General features: G+C 37.0%; 1 protein-coding gene across 1 annotated transcript; it reads right to left on the bottom strand.

The window, feature by feature from the left end:
* Positions 1-1,368: 1,368 nt before the first annotated feature.
* Positions 1,369-23,994, bottom strand: LOC134001196 (ankyrin repeat domain-containing protein 6-like). The gene is made up of 18 exons (XM_062440765.1): positions 23,877-23,994; positions 23,481-23,747; positions 21,872-21,907; positions 21,143-21,400; positions 10,590-10,741; positions 10,404-10,502; positions 9,415-9,513; positions 9,210-9,308; positions 8,455-8,553; positions 7,801-7,878; positions 7,415-7,519; positions 7,041-7,202; positions 5,625-5,780; positions 5,227-5,379; positions 4,683-4,796; positions 4,033-4,333; positions 2,922-3,280; positions 1,369-1,554 (listed from the first exon to the last, which is right to left on the bottom strand). Exons 1-18 carry the CDS (start codon positions 23,992-23,994, stop codon positions 1,369-1,371), a joined length of 2,841 nt encoding a protein of 946 aa, XP_062296749.1.
* Between the last annotated feature and the right edge of the window lie 109 nt (positions 23,995-24,103).

Genomic DNA, 24,103 nt, shown 5'->3' with positions numbered 1-24,103 from the left:
ATTTCCGTCAGTTCTTATTAATGCACTTATTTTAGAATAAAGTTATATCTGTACTCTTAGTGATCCATCTACAAAAATATTCTTCATAACTGAATTATATATTGATTGTTTTCTTCCTTAAAGACCCTGCAAACCCACACAGGTGTTTTTCTGTTAATCTGCCTACTTAGACCTCTGGCAGTGGTGGAAGAATTATCAGATCCTAAATGCATCAACACAAAAATTCTCGATCTGGCCAAAATACTGCCTATATTAATTTATTAACTGACAGTGGGTGGACTTTTTGTAATTAAACGAGGCAGTGGGGATACTTTCTGATTCCAGTTTTCATCTCTGTCAGGCTAGTTTGAGATACGTCAGATCATGTTCCTGCATCTTAAAACAATGCATAAACAGGTACAATGTCCAAACTGTTTAATGTCCAGTCAAGCTGATTTGTACATTTGTATTTTCATATACATCTCCTTCAGGTAATATCTAGATAAGCTCAGGGTTACAGTGCATTTGTAAAATAACTCCAGAATTAACACAGCTTTGAATGCAACACAACACAGAGTTGCATTCAAAGCTGTGGAGTTATTCAAATTTGTGTTCAAAGACACACTAATCACCCCACAAAAAACAGATTGTTTTTTCAATGTTGTTAATTTACTTCAGTTTTATTACCTTTCAAATGTGTGAATTTGTGACAGCACACACTATGCCAAAAAGTTCACATTTTCATTGTGTTGTTCAATAAGTGTTATAAGTCAAACGAGAGGTCACTGTGTAATGTATCAGTGTAAAACGTGAGTAACAATGATATTTGTTTTATAAATGAGAATCTTTGTTTTGGTCTTTTTGGACAAACAGTAAACTTGTTCAGCAGGAATGTACTTTTTCAAGAACGTTCCACATTTGCAAACTAGATGTCATCAAAGAGACAGTTTCAGTGTTCTGTTGACTGGCGCGTGGTTTCACAGAGTAACTTATCATGGGTATCCCAGTGTCATGAATGTGACATGTGACTGAGTGTGAGTGTTGATTTTCCTTCAGTCCTACATGAACATCTTACAGTATGTGATCTGCATATATTCCCTGACACCTTTCTGACCGTGGATTAGGAGGTGCTGTGCACGGCCATTTCTGTATCTTTCCCAAATTGACAGTCACAACCATCTTGCACAGTGATTTTCTGACATGAGACCAACAGGTTAGATGACATCACTTTGACATAGAAAACAGTGTGTCTGCTCTTAAAGATTTCTTAAATGCATATAGAGTATGGATTATTCCATGTACTTTTTAATTTTCTGCTTTTTTAAATGCTCACTCTAAGAGAAAAAGTTTGTCCAGTCTTAGTCCAGGATTGGTCACTGTCAGGGCGTGTCAGCTTTCGACATTCTCATTGGTCTTCAGCCTCTGCAGCTCCTCCTCGAGTAAGCTGATTCGCTGCAGCAGCTCCTTCCTGTCCTGATGCGCTCTGAGCTCTGTCTGCTGCTCCACTTCCAAGACCTTCCTGTCATACCAGCGCTCCAACTGAACCGACACATTCTCAAAGAAACGTTGAGTCACCTGAAAATGAAGCGACAACAAACTCAAAGTCTTTTGAAGTTTTAAGATCAGTGGTTGATACCAGTCTCATGTGTGTCTGTGTTTTAAAAGGCAACATGTGGACTCTCTGACCACTAGTTGCACTATGGAAACAGTTTTTTTTATGAGTGGGCCCCTGTTTTGTTTCTCTCATGCACTCTCTTAATACACACAGTCCTGCCAATAATCTCACACTATCCACTGATTTACAAGTTTTGGTAACATACCAAAAAAAGTGATGCACCAACAAAGACAGAAAAGAAAAAGAAGTTGTTTTTGTAGAAAAATGCATTCAATACAAGCCCAATGAAACACTCATGTAAACTTTTGTTTTAGTTTGAGAAAATTCCACAGGGCCCCTTACAGTAAGTACAGGACTGGAGCTCAGAGGATCAGATAATTTAGCCTAGCTTAGAATAAAAGCTGGAAGTTCAGAAATACACCTAGCAACACCTCAAAAGCTCAGTAATTAATGCATCGCATCTCATTTGTTTAATCTGTACACAAACACAAATATAAAAATATGTGTGCTGGAACTATTTTGTTGCCGAACAGTGAAACCACAGTCCATTACAGAACCATCCCAGAAGCTTCTCTCCATTTCTGGGTAAAAACACAATCTGAGCATATCAACAAAACAGGCTGTCTGGTTGCCCTGCAACTGGTGCGGCTGTGACTCAGGAAGTAGAGCGGGTCGTCCACCAATCAGAAGATTGGCGGTTCGATTACTGGCTTCTCCAGTCCACATGTCAATATGTCCTTGTGCAAGATACTTAACCACAAATTGCACCTGACCTGCTATATTGGTGTGTGAATGGTTAGTCTCCATTCTGATGAGCAGGTTGAGCAGTGTATGAATGAGACATGTAGTGTAAAAGCACTTTCAGTGGTCAAAAGACTAGAAAAGCGCTACATTGACTGCAGTTCTAAAATGCTCTGGTTTGATTGGACAGCATGCGGAGGACAGAACAAAATTGCGTTGGAGCTGGAAAACAATGGACATGCACCAGGTGTGATCCTGGTGGGAACCACAGTGCTCATCGACTTATGTGGTAATTAGCACGATAACCTTAGACATTGTATAGATGTGCTGAGTGCATGAATAAACTGTTGTTAACCAGTAAATTATTCCCACACATAACTCCCCTAAAATTACAACATGTCATTTTTACATTTATGTTGTGTAAAGAGTACACACATGAGATACATAGTTTAAAAACGTGTTGGTATTGTAGATGTATTTTTAAACACTGGACAGAACCATGAGTATCTTTTAAGGTTTAAGGAAAGCATCATTTGGAGCATGTCTGCTCAGTTGACATATTCCAAGCCTCTCTAAAAACCCTCACCTCCATAGCATGCAGATTGTTCCTCTCCTGGCTGAATGTGGGCTCAGCAGGACGGTCGATGAAGAACTCCAGTGTTTTGGTGCAGTCAGTGTGTATTCCTGCTCTGACCAGCTCTCCAAAGTGTTTCCTGTTTTGTCTATCACAGCCTGGTCCTTGATGTTGGATCCTTGAGGGTCCCTGGTCACTAATGCTGGACTGGCTGCTGTTGCTTGAGAAGTCATCCCCACACAGTGGCACCACTGCTCTTGTGGGACTGTCTTGCACTCCTGGAGGATGCCAATAGGTGTCAGCAGAGCCAAGCAGTAACCCTGAGGTCTGTTTAGCTGGTGTAGGGAACAGGGCTGTGTTCTCATAGTCATCTGACAGGAGAAATGTAGTGAGAAAAAATAAATCATCCCTTTAACACAGAGTCTGTTTTAAAAAAAATATTTCCACAGCAAACAACCACAATATACAAATGAGAACTCATTATCAGGCAGCCGCAGCCTGTCAAAGGCTTGATAATGAGTTCATTATTAGAATCAGGTGTGTTAGAGTGGGGAGATACCTAAAACATGCAGGGTAGTAACTCTCCAGGAGCAGGTTTGGAGACCACAGCTCTACAGTGTGCTATCTAATGCTTTTAAGGCAAGTGAGATCATTTTCATGTGAGTTCTATAACAACTTCATTACACACAAGCACATCAATATTCTTCAAAAATCAGGTTTATGTTAAATTCTAATGTTTTTTTATACCTGATGCCAACATTGTTCAAATTATCTCTGCTTTATGTTATTCCTGTTCATAACAGCTATGATATGGTTAAGGTTAGGATACATTTGTGTTGATTGTCACACAATGTTAATTTGGCGACTAGATTTAAACTCTAGTCTACTGAATGAACATTTGACATGCTATACACCCATGTGTTGGCATTTTATGCAAAGCACATTGTGTTACCCTGTGTAGGAAATATGCTCATATAAAGTTTGACTTGACTTGACCTTTTAAAATGGTCCCTGTTGATTGAATTTTAAAAGTTCTGTTAACAAAGATAAAGACTTATCATATTGCACAGTTAAAGCAAGCTGGCTCACACCTACTGTCAGAGCTTGGACATACAGTGCCTACCTGGTGACCTGTCCACCTTCATTTCAAAATATGTCCTGCTCCCCATTTGCTCCTGCTCTGTTCCTCTCAGACTGTGGGTAGATTTGGATGGTAGGATGTTTACATAGTTAGCCAGTGAAGTGCTGCTGTCTCCAGATACCACAGACAGCAGCGGGAGAGATTCCAGGTCAGCATCTGCCACAGACTGCTCCACAGAGGGTGAGGACAGCAGTTTGTAGTATTGGGTTTTGGCTGGGATGTGGACATCCATGTCCTTTAGCTGGGACAAGCACCATTTCTTCATCTCATGACTCACTACTGCCTGCTTGAAAAAACAAAGTCGCTGTATGATCAAACCTTAAGCATACTCATTAGATCTAAACAGCTGGTATTCTTCATCTCTCTATGTGGTACTAAAAAGGACAGTCTCTGTATGGAGTGTCAAACAAGATAAAACTAAATTAAATCTTAATATTTTACTCTTCTATTCTTTATTTTCGCAATGACTTCATTGTTGAAATTGTGAGATTAAACTCAAATTATTATTTATTTCTCACCATCTGCATTATTTATCCTGCTCTATTATGATGGTATCACATATAAACATATAATATGAGCTTCCCATGTGTTCCCTGCATGGAAAGAAATCCTGTAGGTTGTAACTGTGATACCTGTGTCAGCATGGTGTCCTCTGTGCCCCTAGCAACCTCCTGCTTGATCCTGTGAATCATGTTCTTCCTCTCAGCTATGGCTCTTTCCTGATTCAGCATGTCCAACACTTTCATCTGCCCAAACCAAAGAGTAGAAAAATCTGACTGATTCTTAACTTGAACTTTCTTGCATTAATATTGTCAAATTAAAAGTTGAACTGAAATCAAAATTCAGATCTGCTAAAAAATCCACATATATCCCATATGTCTCTCCTTGGTGTTTGACTTGTCAAAATAGTTTTGTCACCAATTGAAAATGTCACTACTGTGTCTAAGCACAGGTATTGTTTCTAAAATGATGTCCAAAATGGTTTGATCTTCTTTAAAAAAAAGAAAAAAAAAAGAAAAGCACAATAGTATCCTAGTCATGTCACATCACATAGTAACATTTCCTTACAAAAAGTGTCAGAAGAAATCAAATGTTAGTTTCACTTTAAAGGAAAGCAGCAGGTAAACTAAAAACAAAGATATTGCTATCGAACTCCATCAGACAGTGGAAGCAGACCTGGTGTCTGTTTCGGCGGTCCACTTTGCCCAGCTTGCTGTTGACCTCCTCCTGGACGTCCTGGATGTGCAGCCTCATCTCCTCCTGCGTGGCTCTCAGTTGGCCCTCCAGATTCTTGATGAGAGGCTTACAGTTGCACCCACTGGCTGGTGCCTGAAGAGAAATACTACTGGTAAACAAGCCACAATACTGCAACGTTTCCATAAGGTCTTAGCATATGTGCTTAAATAGTTCAACATGTTACGTTTTAGTACCAGAATGTTCTCAGACCTTGTGCCAAACTTTGTAGTTTTGTCCTGAGTATTTTGTCCACTCAGTGATCTGGGACCTTCTGATTTATACATTAAGCTCTGAGCATAGTCACTGATTAAAGTGTTTTAAAAAAAGAAAAGAGTAACCTGTCTAATGCTGCCATCCTTGTCTCTGTACAGTGTGTAAAGCTGATAGGTATGCCCATTCTGCAGAGTATAATATTCATCATCATCACCACAGAGGAGATTCTTCTTAATGTACAAGTCTTTTTTGACTTTTCTCAGATCCTCTGGCTTCAAAGGCTGCAAAGAAGACAAAGTAAAGGTTTGTTGATATGACAAATTTTGAATCTTAGTATAGTAAGCATGAACTTAATCTAGCCAGTTTAAGTAGGTCATGGCAGCAACTGCATGAAAGACTATTAAAAGTGAATAAACACAATCATGGTACAGGTCAGATCATAGAAGCATCTCAACTTTCTTTTCTAGACTGAAGCACAGGGATAGATTTGAAAACTTCATTTTGGGTTTACCCTCTACCACTATGTACACAGTTTCAGAGATTCAAGAAGCAACAACCAGCTGACAGTAGGCTGATACACATGTCAAATATGTTTTCACACCCTCATTGAACAACTGATCATCACCAAGGCATGCATTAGAAGAGGTTAAACCAAGAATTATCCTTGATCAGAGTTCCTGTGGAGAAAAATGTGAAATTGTTTATGTGAAATTCAGTAAAGACCTTAAAAAATTCAAAAAGAAAATAAACTATTAACTGTAGATAAACTGCAGCTTCAGTCACATCTGTATCAGTTATAACACCTGCCTATGGTGGACTTCAGTCTTTCAAGTCATAAATCACAGAAAATGTTTAATTTCTGATATTAAACTAGCTTCAATGTTGATTTTCAATGTGCTTCTCTCTCCTCTCCTATTCTTCCTCTCTCTCCTCTCTACCCCAACCGGTCGAGGCAGATGTTCTCCCACTTTGAGCCTGGTTCTGAGGTTTCTTCCTGTTAAAAGGGAGTTTTTTCTTGTGGGAATGTTGGGTCTCTTTAAAATTAAAACCTGAAGAGTACGGTTTAGAACCTGCTCTATGTGTAAAGTGATTGATTTTTTTTATTTTAGTTGCATGGTGGCTGTAAAAATCATGCAATCCATCACTTTTCTTGGTGAAGTGTGTATTACATGTGCATGTAAAGTAGTTCTGCAATTCAAGATTCAAGAGCTTTTTATTGTCTGATGCACAATAACATAATGGGTCTTGACTTATATGTCTGAGGAAATATTCCATATAATACTGTTCATCTTTACATTTTGTTCAATTGCAGCAGAAGACATATAGTAAATAGTGAAAAACCATTCCAGAGGTCTTCATTTGACTCTGTTAACTATCTGTCTCATTTGCCTCTAGAACATTGGACGATAACAGCATCATCACAATATTAAATTACCAGCAAAATAAATGAAGATAGTTAACAGTACTGGGCGCAATGTTTCAGATGAACGAAGCCATTAGACTAGTTAGGTATGCCAAAGATCTCTGTTATGTTGACTCACCTGCTCTTTGACTCGCCTCTTCCTGCGGTGTCTGTGGGGGCTGCTTATGGTAGCTAGGGTCTTGAGGTAATGCTGCTGCTGGTGGGGGGAACCCACCTTGGTGGTTGTTTTGCTCTCCATTTGTTCACTGCTGGGTGTTTCCTCCACCACAGAACTGTTGTCCTGCTCAGGATCACAGCCAGGAAGAACAGAATACAATTCAATTCAAATGCAAAACACAAAACAGAGAAATAACAACATCACATAATCCAATTACTCTGAAATTTTGATTAATGTGACTGTAATAATTCTCTCAACATCTCATGATACTCATCCTCTTATCTCCTACAGTACACACTATTTATTGATAGTGATTGTTTCTGGTATGTTCTTACGTTGTTTGGTAGTATTTCTACTCTTGTGACAGACTGGGTCCTGCGCTCAGCTGTCAGTCTTTCTCTTCGTTTCCTGATTGTTCTTCCTCGCATGAAACGATGTACCTGAGGATGATCAATCAATCAATCAATCAATCAATCAATCAATCTTTATTTGTATAGCGCCAAATCACAACAAAGTCATCTCAAGGCACTTTACACATAGAGCAGGTCTAAACCGTACTCTTCAGATGATACTGCTATAGTTCCATCATAAAGTAAAAAAGTAAAAAAGATCAAAAGCCTACAAATCACATTCTTGACAATGCGCACCCTAATGTTTGAAAAAAAGAATCTATCTGATGGGAGTATAAAATCCAGGCTAAATGTATGATACAGATACCAACCTGAGGAGCTCGGGCCAGGAGAAGTGCCACATCTTTATGGTTGTTGTCTCTGGCCTTGTCAAGTGCTGTTTTACCTGCCTGGACGTGAACAGTAAATAACATACACAAGAAAAAACACCCGTCATGATGGGCACTACTCTGTGAAAACCATTATGTGTGTCTTGAGGGAACATTTCAGAGCAAAAAAAAGATGATGTCATCATGTTATCAGTCTGATGAAAGCCACTATTATGGAACATGTATTGGAACATGCTGAATTATGGAACATGTATTGTAGGATCCAGAGGTTTAGGAGTTTGATCCATACCATTAATGTCTCATCCCAGCCTCTACAGCAAAGACTTTGACCATTGTTTTTTAATCTCTTACTCCACAATGCTAAATCATTGGACTGTCCTTTTCATTATAATAAAACACTGTGCACAGCTTTCTGCTGTTTGCAGCAACACTGTCACAGGTCAAAATGCTAGACTGTGAAAGGCTTTGAGGCAGATTATGATGACATTTTGAAGGCGATGCATTTTGTTTCTGCACATAGTACTGTATGATGGATTTTTTGCTTACATGAACCCAACCAAAACTAACAACTAACATCAGTAAAATCAAACTGTGCTCACATATATTTGGTAAATGTGCTTTGTAGATGGTTCTTACATTGTTTCTGATTTTTCCATCATCTCCAGCCTCCAGTAAGAGCTGAACTGTCTTCTTATGATTCAGAGCAGCAGCCACATGCAGAGCTGTGTCCCCTCCCTACAGTCAAAAAACACAGTTTCGCAATTGTTCAAGTTTTTGTATTCAATAAAATCAGTTAATAACACACTACAATGAAGTTGTGAACAGATATGTGTATTTATTTATGTATTATTCAGCAACTATAACTCAGTAGACTATAACAGTTGTGATAATATAAAAATATCTTGGAGAAGTTGTTATACTGACTATAACTGATAAATAAAGGGACGTGATGTAAAAAGTCACAACATCTTTATCACACATGACACACACATACATACAACTGAATAAGTGGTATGTTAGTAATGAACCATGCACACTCTCACCTGTCAAAACGTGCACATACACTAAATCCATACAAATGATTGGAAGACCTCTCCATACACATTAGTGAAACTTCATTCATATTAGAAAAATCATGCATATGTAAAACTACAGGTAAAACACAGGCAAAAACCTCATATCAGAACACAGTGTAATAAAACATGCATACATGAAGGATTAAGATTGATCAAAATAACCAACAATAGAAATAAGAATTTTCTATGTTATCCTTGATGCTCTTTTAATTGTGCATGTACATGGTGTTACAACCATGTGATCTGTCCTTTTAAAGTGAAGTACCAAACAAACAAACTAAACTACAAAAATCATATTGATATGACATCCTGTACCTGGTTTATCTCTTTCACAGAGCACAGTGAACTCAGCAGGATTTTCACCAGGGTCAGGTTGTTGTAGCGAGCAGCCACGTGCAAACAGGTGTCACCCACCTGGAACCAGAACACACATACCACAATGCCTGAGATGTGTCACATGATGAAATGATTCCTGACTGTTCAACAGACTTTTTTATTTAAAGGCTCAGTTCAGACTCACGTTGTTCTTGGTGTCTGGTTTAGATCCTCCAAGTAGCAGAAGGCGAGCAGTCTGAGCATGTGCGTTCTGACAGGCAAGGTGAAGTGCTGTGTTCCCTGCCTGTATCAACACAGTACTGTTACTTCACTGTAGTGCATGAGGATAACAACACTAACAATGTAAGTATAGAAGAGAAGAAAGAACCACAGCTGACAGCACTAAAAAGACACTTTTTACATGGTTTTAACCAGCTGATCCAAGTCTGCCTTAAGTCTCAGATAACTCAGATAAGCCATGTGGAATATGAGTATCATAATGTTTCAGAGTATTCTGTGCATTCTCGTAAATTTCAGTTTCAATATTACGATTTTGGTACTTTATAGGTTATCTTTTATCACAGCAGTGATAACTAGTGTCAGTAGAACTTGTATTTCAACTGTAATAGACATGTCATGTTTGAGTATAAATCATGACACTTTCGGAGAAATTAACACTGCATGGTCCAAATGTAAATTTAAGAAACTTTATCACTGTAAATATTTCAAGAGTCCCTGAAGCTCTCAAGAACAAGATGACCGACTGTGAAAATAAATGTCATATATTTTGAACCCATGTATGTACACATATTCTACACATATTTTAACAAGGCATTTGGCGTGTTAGTTGGTCTAGGACAATCAGGAGACAAAGAATGAACAACATCCTATCTCCAGATACACAGATGTGAGATTAAGGAGAATACAATTCTGTAAAATGAGCAACTCCTCCTTATACATTTCTACAGAGAAGATTTTTCATTTCAGTGTTCACAGTATCCATTTCATTTCAGATGATGATTTATAGTATTGTATTTTACCATATTTCATTGGTTATTTCCTCTGTCTTACCTATTATCATCATAATATCTGTTTTGTGAATCACCTTGTGAATGTATTTGTGAGAAGTTCTACACAAGAAAATATTATTACAATGCAACTAAATAAATGCAGAGTCCATCTGAGTATTCATACCTTGTTCCTGATGTGTACATCAGCTCCGGCTTTGATCAGCAGTTTGACACACTGAGAGAAACCGTGCCAAGACACTTCATGCAGCGCAGTGTTGCCGTCCTCAAAGAAACACAGGATGAAGTTACTGTTATATTATGTAAACTATACACACACACATAGATTGTCCTTTGCATGTCCATCACTCACTCTGTCCTGCAGGTCCACAGCACAGCCTCCCTGAATGAGAGCAGCTATGGCATCACTGTTTCCCACCATGGCAGCTCTGTGCAGAGCCGTGCGGTGGCCTGACCCCTGGCAGGATGATGGAGGGACAGGAACCAGTGCCAGTTCACTCATCACTGCTGACACACACACATTCACAGATGACACACACACGTTCATGCATGCAGGCCAGGTCATGTGTGCATGCATGTACATAAACATGACTGCACAACAGATAGAAGATCAAGAAACAGATGCATATATAAGACATGTTCCAGAAAACATTTCAAGATCATCTTATTTACTTACTTTTTAAACAAACTGTAACATCAGCAATGACAGTAATAATTCCCCATTCCCATCTTCAGAAAAAATTACTTCAATCCTAGAATGCTCAGACATGACTTTCTGTTGTAACAAAAATAAAACTCCATTGTTTAAACTCAGCTGAAGTGTTATCCAGAACAGATGTGGCGCTTCAAAAAGCTTTGTGAGTTGATACTGTGATACACACAGAAGTCTACCTACAGTGCACAAATGTAATCTGGTGCTGCTGGCTTTGTGCATGTGTTTATTGTGCAGTTGCATGAGCATGTGTGTTGCAGAATTAAAGACAGCCAACAACAATTTAATCCACAGGCTGGATCCCTCTGTCAGTGTACAGCAGTATACACTCAGCATCTACTTCCTCTATCCTAAAATTGGGGGGCTATGTGTAAAAAAAAAAAAAAAATTAAAAAAAAAGCTGCTCAGTTCATCTGGATCATTTTTAACTTGTTGTGGAAAGTGTCTTCGAGTATCTTAAGGAAGCAATATGTGAATAAAATTTAAATACAGTACCAATCAAAACCTTTACATTCAAGGTTTATCTTCATTTTAGATTAATACTGACGACATCAACACTATGAAATAACATGTGGAATCATGTAACAATCAAAAAAGTGTTAAACTAAAATATGTTTTAGATTTCTCAAAGTAGCCACTCTTTCTAAGCTTCATTAAGTCGTCACATGGAATGCTTTCAGTTAACTTTAGCATTGGACATGCAGTAAATCATGAGGTGTCCAATATAAACATCATCTCTACATTACTGGACTGGTATTTACATTTACATGATGATGGTGATTCAGTCGGTTAGTTGATTGGTTCATTAAACACTGTGTTCACATTATCACACCTGCTGGTTATAATTGTTTGACCCTCTGACTCACGTGTGTGATGCCACCATCAGATCGATAAATATGTATATAAATGTCAACTTTGGAATGTCAAAATGAGCGGGAAAAGTCCAGATACTGATTAGCTGCATTCACATGATCAGAGTTTACATACCACTGCACACAGTCAAATGCAGATGTCATTGTATTTAAAGCCCAACCGATGTTTCGGTCAACTGATATTATTGGCTGATATTGGCTGTTATTGATATTGGCCTATCACAGTTATATCAGTATTGGTGTTTATGCCGTCTGATATGTGCCAAGTTTTTTTTTTAAGTTATATAGGCTGCATTTTATGTATATTAGATCCCTTTTCTTAATTCAAGTTACATATTCAATTCCCAGTGAAGTTTATTGTTTCAGTGCACTGATGTCATTTTTATAAAAGTTAAGTTTGTAGTTAAACTATAAAATATCTTGCTTCCATTACATATCTTTGTCACAAGTATTTGGTAACCACATTTGGGGGAAAAAGTGTGTTTATGTATTTATTCTGTATATGTAAGATTATCGGTCGATATGTCGACATTGGAGTTTTTTTATTTCCTAATATCAGTATCGGCATTGGCCCCAAAAATCCAGTATTGGTCGGGCCCTGATTGTAACGCCTCAGAAGTCTTATGAAGTTACAATTGATAATCTGCTCTTACTATAGAGCAGGTATTCTTTTTGTTTACTACATAACACAGACAAACTGTTTTGATAAACATTCTTACATTTGCATTTTACATTTGAATATCCAGCTTCACTGACAAACTGCATAATGGAGGCACTCAACTTGTCGGTGCTCTGCTATGGAAACAACATCATGATTGCTACTCGCACATTAGCCAACAGCTCGTGATAAACTAATATTGGTTATATATTGGCCAGAATTATTTATTTACATGTTTGTTATCCATCGCTATTTCTATAATCATCAAGTCTTCTTCATTTTCTGTGATAAAATGACATTTTTATTTTCAGTTGCTGTCATACAGTGATAGTTCTGCCATGAATAGCACTGACCTGGATTCTCCTGCTGCCTGTCCGGCTCCTTTAACAATAAGCATGTGACCCAGATGACAAAGGATTTCATGTCAGTGCAGCAGTATTTGAGCAGATAGTAGGATTATACTCTTTGCCAGGGGTCAACCTTTAATCTTTGTTGGTGATTCTAAACAGCCGAGGCATGTGTTCACACACAACATGAAAACACTTTTATTTTCCTCTCTTCACTAAGCCCATATGTATCAAAGTGTTCCAGTTTGACTTCAGTAGTGATGCAATTTTACTATCTGCTTGATAAAGACTGGGTCTGGGTCTGGGTCTGGATAGTTGTTTTTGCCTTATAAATAATATACTGTAGGATATTTGAGGATTTCTGCAGTTTTCTCACTGATTGATGTTTTTACAGCCAGATAGTGGTGCAGAATACAATGCATTATAAATTACATGTCATCTGACAAACTCTTCCATTTGAGATAAAACTAATGACTCAATATCATTTTAACAATAAGGAAACACGTATTTACAACTTCAAATGACCTGATTTAACCGATTTTAAATGTGCAGAATATATGTGTTAAAGTATCATTTTAAGCTGTAGCCTTAACAGCTGACTTTATTTGGATTGAATTATCTAACCATGATAAAGTGAGGATTAAAGTATTTATAAATATATTATATTTTTATTTATTTATTTTTTTGGCAAATGCTTTTCTTTTCATTTTTTTAATGTCTGTAATTTATAAAAAAAATAATTCCGACTGGACACAATTTCCAGTTTCTGTACTTGACAAATGTTTGCTGAAAATGAAAAAAAAGAAAGTGAAATTTGTCTCCAGGCCTGCATGAAATTCAATGCAAAGTTTCCAATAATAAATATGTAATAATAAATGAAAATGAATTTAAGTTTTTATTTGCCTATTTCCCCTTTAATAATACATTACATATTTTTTCCAGGAAGCTTCCTATGATAAACTAAATAAATATATATTATAAATAATTTAATTCCCTCTATAAAACTTATAATAATCCTATGAATTCATAAAAGTATCTGGTAGGCTTGTTTTTGTTTTTTTTAATAACTTTAAACAACATTAACATTTTCAGTTGTAGCTCCACATCTGTGTAATATCATAAGAGCTGTTTGATTTGTGTATTGGTCACTTTAATTGTAGTTGATTTGATCAGCTCAATGTGTGTGTGCTGTCCTGATGCTCTGCAGATACACTGAGATTCTCTGGCTGTCACAGGTGGAGACGGCAGACTGCAGAGTATATTTATAACTGCCAACAGAGGTAGAAATCCTCCTCATCACACCCAGCACAGCAGTGATGAACTGTGCTAAAGAGAGATTCAGTTAAACATACACATTTATGCTTGCTTTGAATTTAATTAAAGGACCAATCAGAACTTTTAACCTTGTAACCCCTGTGTTTTTACATGTGGAACACAGGTATACAGATTATATGAATGCATTTATTTGCATTATTTATATATTTGATTTGGATTTTTGACCATTTAAAGGGGGTTTGTGTTGTTGTGTTTAAGCTAACAAATTCATAATGGTTATATTAAAGAGACCATGATACTGCATCTCAGAGTTGGGGAAGTTACTCAAAAAATGTAATATATTACACATTATTCATTACTTTTTTTTTTTAAGTAATGCGTTACGTTACTTAATTAGTCCCTGTGGAAAGTAATTACACTACTTATTACATTACTTTTGCATTACTCCTTAGCAACGCCGGTGTTGACCATCATAACACAATTTTGAACAAATAATAACTGACTCAAAATAATATATAAACAACCTGTTTCTCCTCAGAGTCACCACAAGACTGACTGAGAGGCTGAAGAGCCTCTACACAGGTAAACTAGATGGTGTTTCCATCCCAACATAACACCAGTCAATGTAGTCCATTCACTATTATATATTATATTATATAGTCCATTCACTATTATATATTATATTATATAGTCCATTCACTATTATATATTATATTATATATTATATTATATTATATAGTCCATTCACTATTATACATTATATTATATATTATATTATATAGTCCATTCACTATTATACATTATATTATATAGTCCATTCACTATTATATTACATATTATATTATGTAGTCCATTCGCTATTATATATTATATAATCCAGTCACTATTATATCATATCAGTTTTTTTGTGATTGTTGCCGGCTAAAATCCTTGATTATGCGGCACGTTTTCTTAAAAAATGCGATGGAATATGCAGGATATTTATGCAATGTCATGCGATGAAATTGCGGGAACTTGCAAAAATTGTGGGAAATTGAATAAGAGTAAAAAAAGTGATTCCCCTGTTCTCACTAGGTAACTACCTTAATGTAAAGAGTCATTTCTTATTACTTCCTATGATAAGCAAGCATACTACATCACAGAAAGTGCTGGGAATATTGAAGTTCTCATCAGTTTTATTTCAGACCTTAATAAACACTTATTCGCATAAAGCGACACGTGCGATGCTACGTAGCTTTAAGCTACATTAAGACCAAACGCGATGAACGCGACAAAATCACGCGACAAATGAGAATCTGTCGCGCTATCACTCGAGTTTCGACGCGTGACCATTTTGTGACCATAATGTAAAATTTGCGTCATTGCGCGTGTAGCGAGCCCGCCTATTTTCACTATATAACAATAACATTGCTTCTTAGATAATCAACCATGGCTGAGATCACTTACTCTTTTCTCTCATATGTGTCCCTGAGGCTCCTGAGGCTCTTCCATTTCCATCAACTGACGCGTATCGCGTTATCGCGTTGCCCGGCGCGAATTCGCGTCTAATCGCGTGTTTGCATTGACTTAACATGTAAACTTGTCGCATGACATCGCGTCATCGCGTTTGGTCTGAACATAGCTTAAGACAGTAGATGACTCTTGATCCTGTAATACCAAATATGACCACTACAGCAAAAACACTTAACAGTCCAGCTTTCATGTAAACTTTCATATTGCTTCATTTGTTACTAGCAGATGTTGTTTATGTACATATCATTTTGCAGGTATTTAGTATGAAGATTTTGCAACCTTATCCTGACCAAAACATAATAAAGGCAGTATTATGTTTCTATTAAAACTATTCCAGTTGCAAATTAGTAATACTGCATATATGGAGATTAATATTGATCTTGTCATGTCACTTTTAGACAGAAGGAAGATAAAACATATTTGCCAAACTATTTATTGTTTCCCTATTGTAAAACCATGCTGTAACTTTGATGCATAATACTTACACTAATGTGAATTGTCATAATTGAAATATAGCAAGCCAGTATAGTGAAAATGAGGGATGTCTACAGTAATTAAAGGCAACAAATTATCTTATAAATAGTAAACTGCTTCTAACTGTGTGTTCAGTAGGATTCAGAAGTGAAGAGCATGTTACCTTATCCTCCATAGATCCTGCAGACTTCTGATCCTCTCTGTGGCTAAAAGGAGAACTTGTGCAAAATCCAAACAAGCCTTTCAAAGAGTCTGTATGTGTTTGTGGTGTTTAAGAGGATGAAGCTGCTGTAGCAATGGCAGGCTGGCTACTCAGTGTGTAAAGAAGTGCTGAGAGGATGCCAGCTGTGCTAGTGCATTACAGCTTAGAGAGAGAGAGAGAGAGAGAGAGAGAGAGAGAGAGAGAGAGAGAGAGAGAGAGAGAGGGAGAGAGAGAGAGAGAGCAGCACATGCATCAACAATAAAACATTTTAACCGTCCATCCACATGTGCACTCTGTCATGTGAAAAGGTTTAATCATGTTTATGAGCAGATCATCTGTGATGTGGAATTACATCAACAAGATGTCAGCTGACTTCCAGCTCATCTGGGGAATGACATGCTTTGAATATCACACACACACACACACACACACACACACACACACACACACACACACACACACACACACACACACACACACACACACACACACACACACACACACACACACACACACACACACACACACAGACTATGTATTAACAGAGGCCTACATGTCTTTGGTGAATCTTGGTGAAATGTATTCCATGGATTAGGATGAAGAGGATGAGTCCAGATGAAAATCTCTGATTTACTCTGCTTTGTTGAGAAAGTTGTCATTTTAATCTAAGCTTTTGTTGCACATGTTTAACAGAACAAAAAACCCAGTCTCACTTTAAAATGTATAATTGGTCCACAGCGCAAAAACGTTTCACAATAACCACTCAAAATGTGTGAGATGGCTATGTTTCTAACCCTAGCCCTATTCTTTTCTATAGCACCAACAGAATAGAGAAGAAAAGAGACAAACAATGAAATTCAAGTAAAGTCATTATAAAGACAGCTGAGTTATATCCAACCAAGTCTCACATCAGAATGTGTAATAGTTAGGTTGGTCCACAACACAATGAATGTATTAGTTTGGTTGGACAGTAAAGAAAGTGTCCCTTGTTATGAGACATCTGGGCCTTCTTACTTTGGTGTTTCTCTGGCTCGTCCACAAGCTGTCCTCTGCTTCACTGTCTGATTACTAAAATATTTGTAGTTAAAAGTCGTCTCTGCATTGACAACAGCATTTGCAGATGAAAACCAGTGAGAAAAGATTTTTACAATCAGAGCTACTGATAACCTTAAACCACATACTCCTGAGTGGACACGCACATGGACAACTGCAGAGTATTTGTGTTTGTACTACTTTCTGATGTCCAGTTGGAGGACACATTCCACACATGGGTAGATAGACTGCCTTGTGACCATGCAGACAAGCAGGACAGGTGCGGACTAGACTGCATAGTCACAACCTATTGGAGGTATGTGCATATTCCCATTAGGATCAATAAAGTGTAAAATTATCTATCTATTATAGCGCCTGATGATTAAATTGACCTTAGCAGACCCTTGTGTACTGGTGGATCCAAAATGTATCATTTCAGCTTTACACACCATCCACAAACAGAAGCATGTTCTTGAGGGAGGGGAAAATGGAGACAATATAAGTTTTCTCTCTACAATATAATGTTATCTACAATATGTTCAGACCATACCTTGATTGTGCACTGCCACATTTAAATGGTTCTACAGGTGATACTACTATTAATGTAGTATCACCTGTAGAACCCCCCCTGCTGGATAACGCAACTTTTACTTACTTTTTAATCACTTCCTGCATTTAAATTGGCAACAAAACCGTGTATGGTTAAAGCAGTTAAGTCAGTAAATCAGTCTGCACTGATCTATAAATGAATGTGTGTGATTCTTACTGTATCTGTTGTTCACAGTTGTTTTAGACTGCATGACAAACTGCTTCAGTTCATTACATCTCTGCAGCATCTGAAGGCAGCAGGACTGACATGTTGATCAATCTGAACTATGAAAGCAGTGATGTGAAGTTGAGTGTATTTATTAATCTGATCTGTCTTCACATGCTTCACAAACATGAACCAAAATAACAGGTTTACTTGGAGACGCCCACATGGACATAAAAACAAAACTTTATCTTCACATTTCATCTGCCTTTTGTGACTGTTTTGACAGATTTCTGACTGTGATAGTGGGCTATATAAAACTAAAAACTAGCCCATATGCTTCTTCCGCTCTCTCTCCTCCACACATTTACCCTGCATCACTTGTTTTTAGGTTTTGATCCTCCACATCCCACACATGCATGATTTCACTTCTGCTGTTACCAACATATACACATTATTACTTGTGTGTGTTTGTTCTGTTAGAGCTATAGTTAAGGGACTTTGTTACCCCCTAATGGTGGACCTGTGTATATAGTTGGAGGTAAAGAACACAGAAAACAGAAGTCAGCAGAGGTGATGGATGACTGTCTACAATCCATTTGCATCCACCAACAGACTTGGTTTTCATCATTTGTGTGTATATTGTTTATTTTTCATCTACCTTTATTTTTTATGTTTGTATTTAGTAATATTTGTCAACCAGTTAAGTAAATTGGGTAATTAAGATGTGTATATTACATATGTCTTGCTAGTATGACAGGGGAAGACAGAACAGTGTTTATAACTTTAGCTTTTAATAAATGACATTAGTTTGAAGTATGACTTCTGCATAGACTCCCTCCTCCTCTCTCCAGTGTGACACCAGTGGTGGAAGAAGTACTCAATAGTCATTTACTTCAATAAAAATATCAACATCACAGTTGAAAAATACTTAATTACAAGAAAACATCCTGAATTTAAAATCCTTTCATTAAGAGTATAGAAGTATAACCAGCTAAATATATTTAAAATTCCAGAGTAAAAGTATTTGATTTGCAAAATCAGGCTGTGGCTGATAAACTGCATACATGTACATTGTGTATACTGCTGAGCAGAAGTGAAATGAAGATGAAGTCACATGTACAAGTTGCAAGTCTTAACCTTAATGTCGTAGAAAAATGACTGTGGTGAGAATGAAGCAAGTCAAGTCTAGTCCCTTCTACAGTATAAGTCAAGAAATGCAAGTTAACATGCTGATGATCTTCTACAGTTTATTCATTTAAATCAGTCAAAAAACAGTGATGATGAAAAGTTGAGTTTTATTTTCAACATTAATGTTGCAGCCTGTTTACATCAGTTTAATCTTATCTTATTCATATTTCACATTTTGTAACAATCAGTAGCAAGTTCTCTAAATGAACAACAATTAAGAGTGGGGCTCATTATAATGCAATGAGAACAGAAGCACAACACAAACCAGCCAATTGCCAGTTTTGTTTTGTTTTTGTTTGTTTGTTTTGATAAATTATGGCATTATTAAATTGGTCAATCTCAGTAACTGGTTGTTATGTTAATAATTGAAATTACATTAGCTTAAAAAATTAAGGTGTTGGCTCATGTAGTTTTAGCATATGTTATTCTGCTGATGTTCATATAGTGTAATATGTTAATGTGTAGATTACACTACACAGAATTAGGTTTTGACACTGAAGACAGTGTTGACATATGCAGATATTAAGTATACCTTCACATAATCATAGAATAATCAATACGGTGTTTAATGCTACATATGACAGGAAAAAATACAAAACTTTGGTTAAAAATATAGAAAACATGAATATAATTGTATATACATTATTTACAGTAGACTCTACAAGAGTAATAAAATAAATGGTGTAAACAACAAAAAGACTGGATAAACAATATGTTTCTCAATGAGTTTCCATTATCTTGACAAAGATAAGTTTACATCATAGACTGTATATAAAATGGACGTAACATCCGTGACGTCACCCATTGGTTTGTGGACTTCTGCTTGGAAGCGAATAGTTTTGGATCTGAGCAGCGCCATCTGGAAAATTTCCGGTGCATGCCGGGTAAAAAAAACAACACGGATTCTACTTATATGGGCATCAGGAGGAGCAAGAGGCGCCCTCCTGAACCTGTGAACCAATCAACCTGTCAATCACGATGTAGCCACGCCCTAATGCATACCCTGCTTTATCGTCAAATATAAAATCAGGGAGGCCAAAATTTCACAAATGAACATCATACTGCATTGAAGAAGGCTTTAAACTAGCGATTGAGACCATAAACACATTTTGAAAACGTTTACTGAGGTTAGAAATCAAGTGAGAAGTTGGTGAATTCTCCATTGACTTGTATAGAGACGGAAGTCCTTTTGACACCTAAACGGTCGCCCCCTGGTGGCCTTTTGATAGAATGCAGTTTTAAGTTACTTCCACGTTGGCATCATTTCAGAGGACCGGAACTCCCCGCCTGGTTTACATTGGTTAATAATGTCCTACATTTACCAGAATGCATTTCTATGACATTCAGACAGCAGGTAAAGCTGAATGGCAGCATGCTCACTGTGCACCACTTCCTTGAGAGATGTATGACCTGTACATAGTATCTTAATATCATTTATAACTGGTTTGGTGTCTCAGAGTAAAGAGCTAAAGAGAGTAAAGTTTCTGCACTAAATAGTGACTATATGTCACAATGAAAGGAAAAAATCTGTACATCAATTCATCTTATCTTAAAGTCTGCTTTTGATGGATGTGAAAATTACAATTATGTTCTATTATACCATTCCAATCATGACTCTAAATGATTATGATATACTGTATGTTAACTGTCTGAAATATAAATATATTTTTAAATTTTTAATATTTATATATATATTTCTTACTTTTGCACGAACCCCTGAGTGTTTATTATATAGGGCAAATGAATGAGGTAATGACCACAGTTCTATGATAAAGTAATTCAGTGCTGGAAAGAAGTAATTTCTCTTCTGAAAGACTTAAAATAAAAACCTGATGTTTATAGTTGATATTTTAAACAACTAAAACATTTCTGTTTCTACCATTTTCCTTCTGTAATGAATCAATGTCCTCAACATGACCACCATAGAAATCTCTATCATAGTAGTTTTGATCCTTTGACTTTTTCCACTCCTCCCACCGCTCCTGATATTCTCTGTTTATCTCTGCACCCTGTATGAATGAAGCCATCACACTCTGTACATCTGGGTTGGTAAGAGTCTCACACATCCTGGTAAACTGCACAATCAGCTGTGGATCAACTTTTGGTGGACGGCGTGACTTCTTGACTGCAAAGAAAACTGCAAGCACAAACAATAACACGTCATTGAAAACACTTTTATAGACACACATATTTGACATTTTTGTCCTGCATTTCAGACACATCACAGACACACGTAGTACAGATGCTTGTAGTGTGTGGAACTCAGCTCTAGTCTAAATATTTATGTGAGGATTTCACAAGTAATGGCAGAAGGTATAAAGTATACTGTGTAGTAAAGAGACTTTATTACACTTTCAACATATTCTGTATTCACAGACAGTACATCCTTGTCATATTGAATTAATAAATTTTTGTCATGTGTCTTTTGTATGAGTTTTCAGACTGATGATAACAACACAATTCTTACCAAAAATCCCGATGAGTGTAAGAATCATCAAGCCGAACCCAATTTTTTTAATCAGAGTCAGCCCATTGTGGTTAAGGAGGTATCTGCCATCAAGGGTATACCCATCTGAAATAAAAGAAGATTAAACAAACTCATTCTGACCTCTGAAGTTATCCACCATGTTAATGTAGATGTTTCCTTAAAACAGAGATTAAGAGAGCTCATACACATAACACATTACTTCAGTTATATCTCCTTTAACCCTAAACTTGATTTATATGTTTATCATTCCGAACTAATCACATATTCAGATTACTGTATAAAGAACAATTCAGTCCTCAGATGAAGTCCTCAGAATCTTTAATAAGTCTAACACTTCTGGTATTTGGACTGAAAAGCAGAGCCCGACCGATATGGGATTTTTGAAACGATTCAGATTTTAGAGTGGAAAAATTCACTGATAACCGATATGGTGGCCAATTTAATGAATTTTTGAACTGGAATGAAAATACACTCTATGTGGATTGTTCACTGATTTTGCACAGATATGAGGCTGCTTAATTAAACAAGTAACTAATGAAGTGTATTTTACATTAACTTAAATTAACACTAGCACAATAGAGAATAAAAAAAATAAACAAAAAAACAAAATTCAACTTAATTTTTCACAATACTGTCACCTCTGTCAGCAGCATGAGGGGCAGAGTTAGCATCAGAACTCATGGTAGTACAGACTTGGAGTCTAGCAGTGTTTCCACATTAAGTTGGCAATGAGTTTGTGAAATACATACTGAGAAGTTAATAAACAACGACCCCATCATTTCCCTTCAATATAACTAATATAACATTAAGTCCATCCCTGACAACATGCTTTTCACATGTTAGCAGCTGTAGTTTGTCAGTACAGTCAGTAATGTAGCTGATGAGACACAATGCTGGAAAGTAAATAAACAATGTCCCTGTCTTTTACTCTCCGTGACAATAGTTAATCATACTTGTTAGCCACATTAGCCGTTAGACACATTAGCTAACCTGCTAACCACGTAGCTACTTTCATACCTTGTCAGCTAAGTGGAAGCTAATGTGTGAACATGTATTCACAGCAAACAGTTCAGGACTGAACAATTACATCCGCTGCATTTATATAAATCAAAATTTCAACGTCTGTTTTACTGTTGAAAGTTTCCTGTGAACATGTGTAACAGAATAACGTTACCGCTGCTCTTCATCTCTTCTCTCTCACTCTGCGGTTTGTGAGTTAAACAATGAAAAAAAGCATTTCTGTTTGGAGTTCAATCAATTGAAATAATGACTGATACGGTACAATTTCTGGAATTTTGGAATTTTTCCACTTTAAAATTGGTATCGGTTTCAAAAATCCCATAAAACGGTCATAATCCCCTATTGTATGCTTTTTTGTAACATTACCAATCTTTCCTTAATCTTAATCTTACTTTAGTTACCTAACCCTAACCATGTCTTAACTATAGTTTACATGCCATAATCTTTCCCTAAACTATAGATTACTATGCCATGTGCAGACACTAGAAAAACAAACAAACAAACAAACAAACAAACAAACAGCAAAAAAACAACCCAAAGTCACTGAATGTTGACATGCTGTCACTGAACATAATCCAGGACTTTGTATATTTGTTCAATAATGGTTTAATCTGAGTGTTAGAGTTCACATTTATACTGAGAACATACAAGAAAGACAGAATTTCAGAAATACAGTCTATTCATGTTTTAAAATGTTAAAAGGTCATACCCCAAGACACAGTGATGTCACGACTGTCTGTTTGTACTTTGCAGCCACAGGTGTTGCTGTCTTGTTTTAGGGAGATCCTTGCTGTCAGTCTAATGATCACTGATCCATCTCCAGAAGGTAGTGGTCCAGGCACTGTGATCTCACTGGCTCTGCAAGCCCCATTTCCTGTCAGATGTACTGATGTCACTGATGTGTCAGTACTGGTCACGTGACATATTAGCAGTGCCTGTTCCGGGTTATCAGTGGGCTTTCCAAAAACTCGCAGATCTGGAGGGAACCAAATAATATATCAGTATTATGTTTGTTTGAAGAAGTCTGTGTATGCGCATGTGTGTGTGTGTGTGTGTGTGTGTGTGTGTGTGTGTGTGTGTTTATCTGGACTGCTCCATCTCTCACCTGTTTCTTGGTGTATTGATCTTAATTTAATCTCCTGGATCATTTTTGGACATTCATATCTGATGAAGGCTCCATATGCTAAATTTCTTGCTTTCTCATTGTTCCAGCGATGTTCCATAGTTTTTGCAGAGGGAGACAGGGACGACCATTTCTTGGATTCATGGTCAAAGTGTAGGAAGTCGTCCCCATTCACCGCCCAGGTTTCAAAAGCAGAGACATTCCCATCA

Source organism: Scomber scombrus, chromosome 19 (genome assembly GCF_963691925.1).
Source record: "Scomber scombrus chromosome 19, fScoSco1.1, whole genome shotgun sequence".
Classification (NCBI taxonomy): domain Eukaryota; kingdom Metazoa; phylum Chordata; class Actinopteri; order Scombriformes; family Scombridae; genus Scomber; species Scomber scombrus.
Note: the sequence above shows the minus strand (reverse complement) of the source record. Positions and strands in the feature narration are given on the sequence as shown.

Coding starts and splice junctions, on each gene's coding strand:
- LOC134001196 (XM_062440765.1), bottom strand. CDS start 23,994: ATGGAACATCGCTGGAACAATGAGAAAGCAAGAAATTTAGCATATGGA. Junction 7,879..8,454: donor ATGGAAAAATCAGAAACAAT/GTAAGAACCATC, acceptor GTTCACGTCCAG/GCAGGTAAAACAGCACTTGA. Junction 4,334..4,682: donor AGGACACCATGCTGACACAG/GTATCACAGTTA, acceptor TTTTTCAAGCAG/GCAGTAGTGAGTCATGAGAT.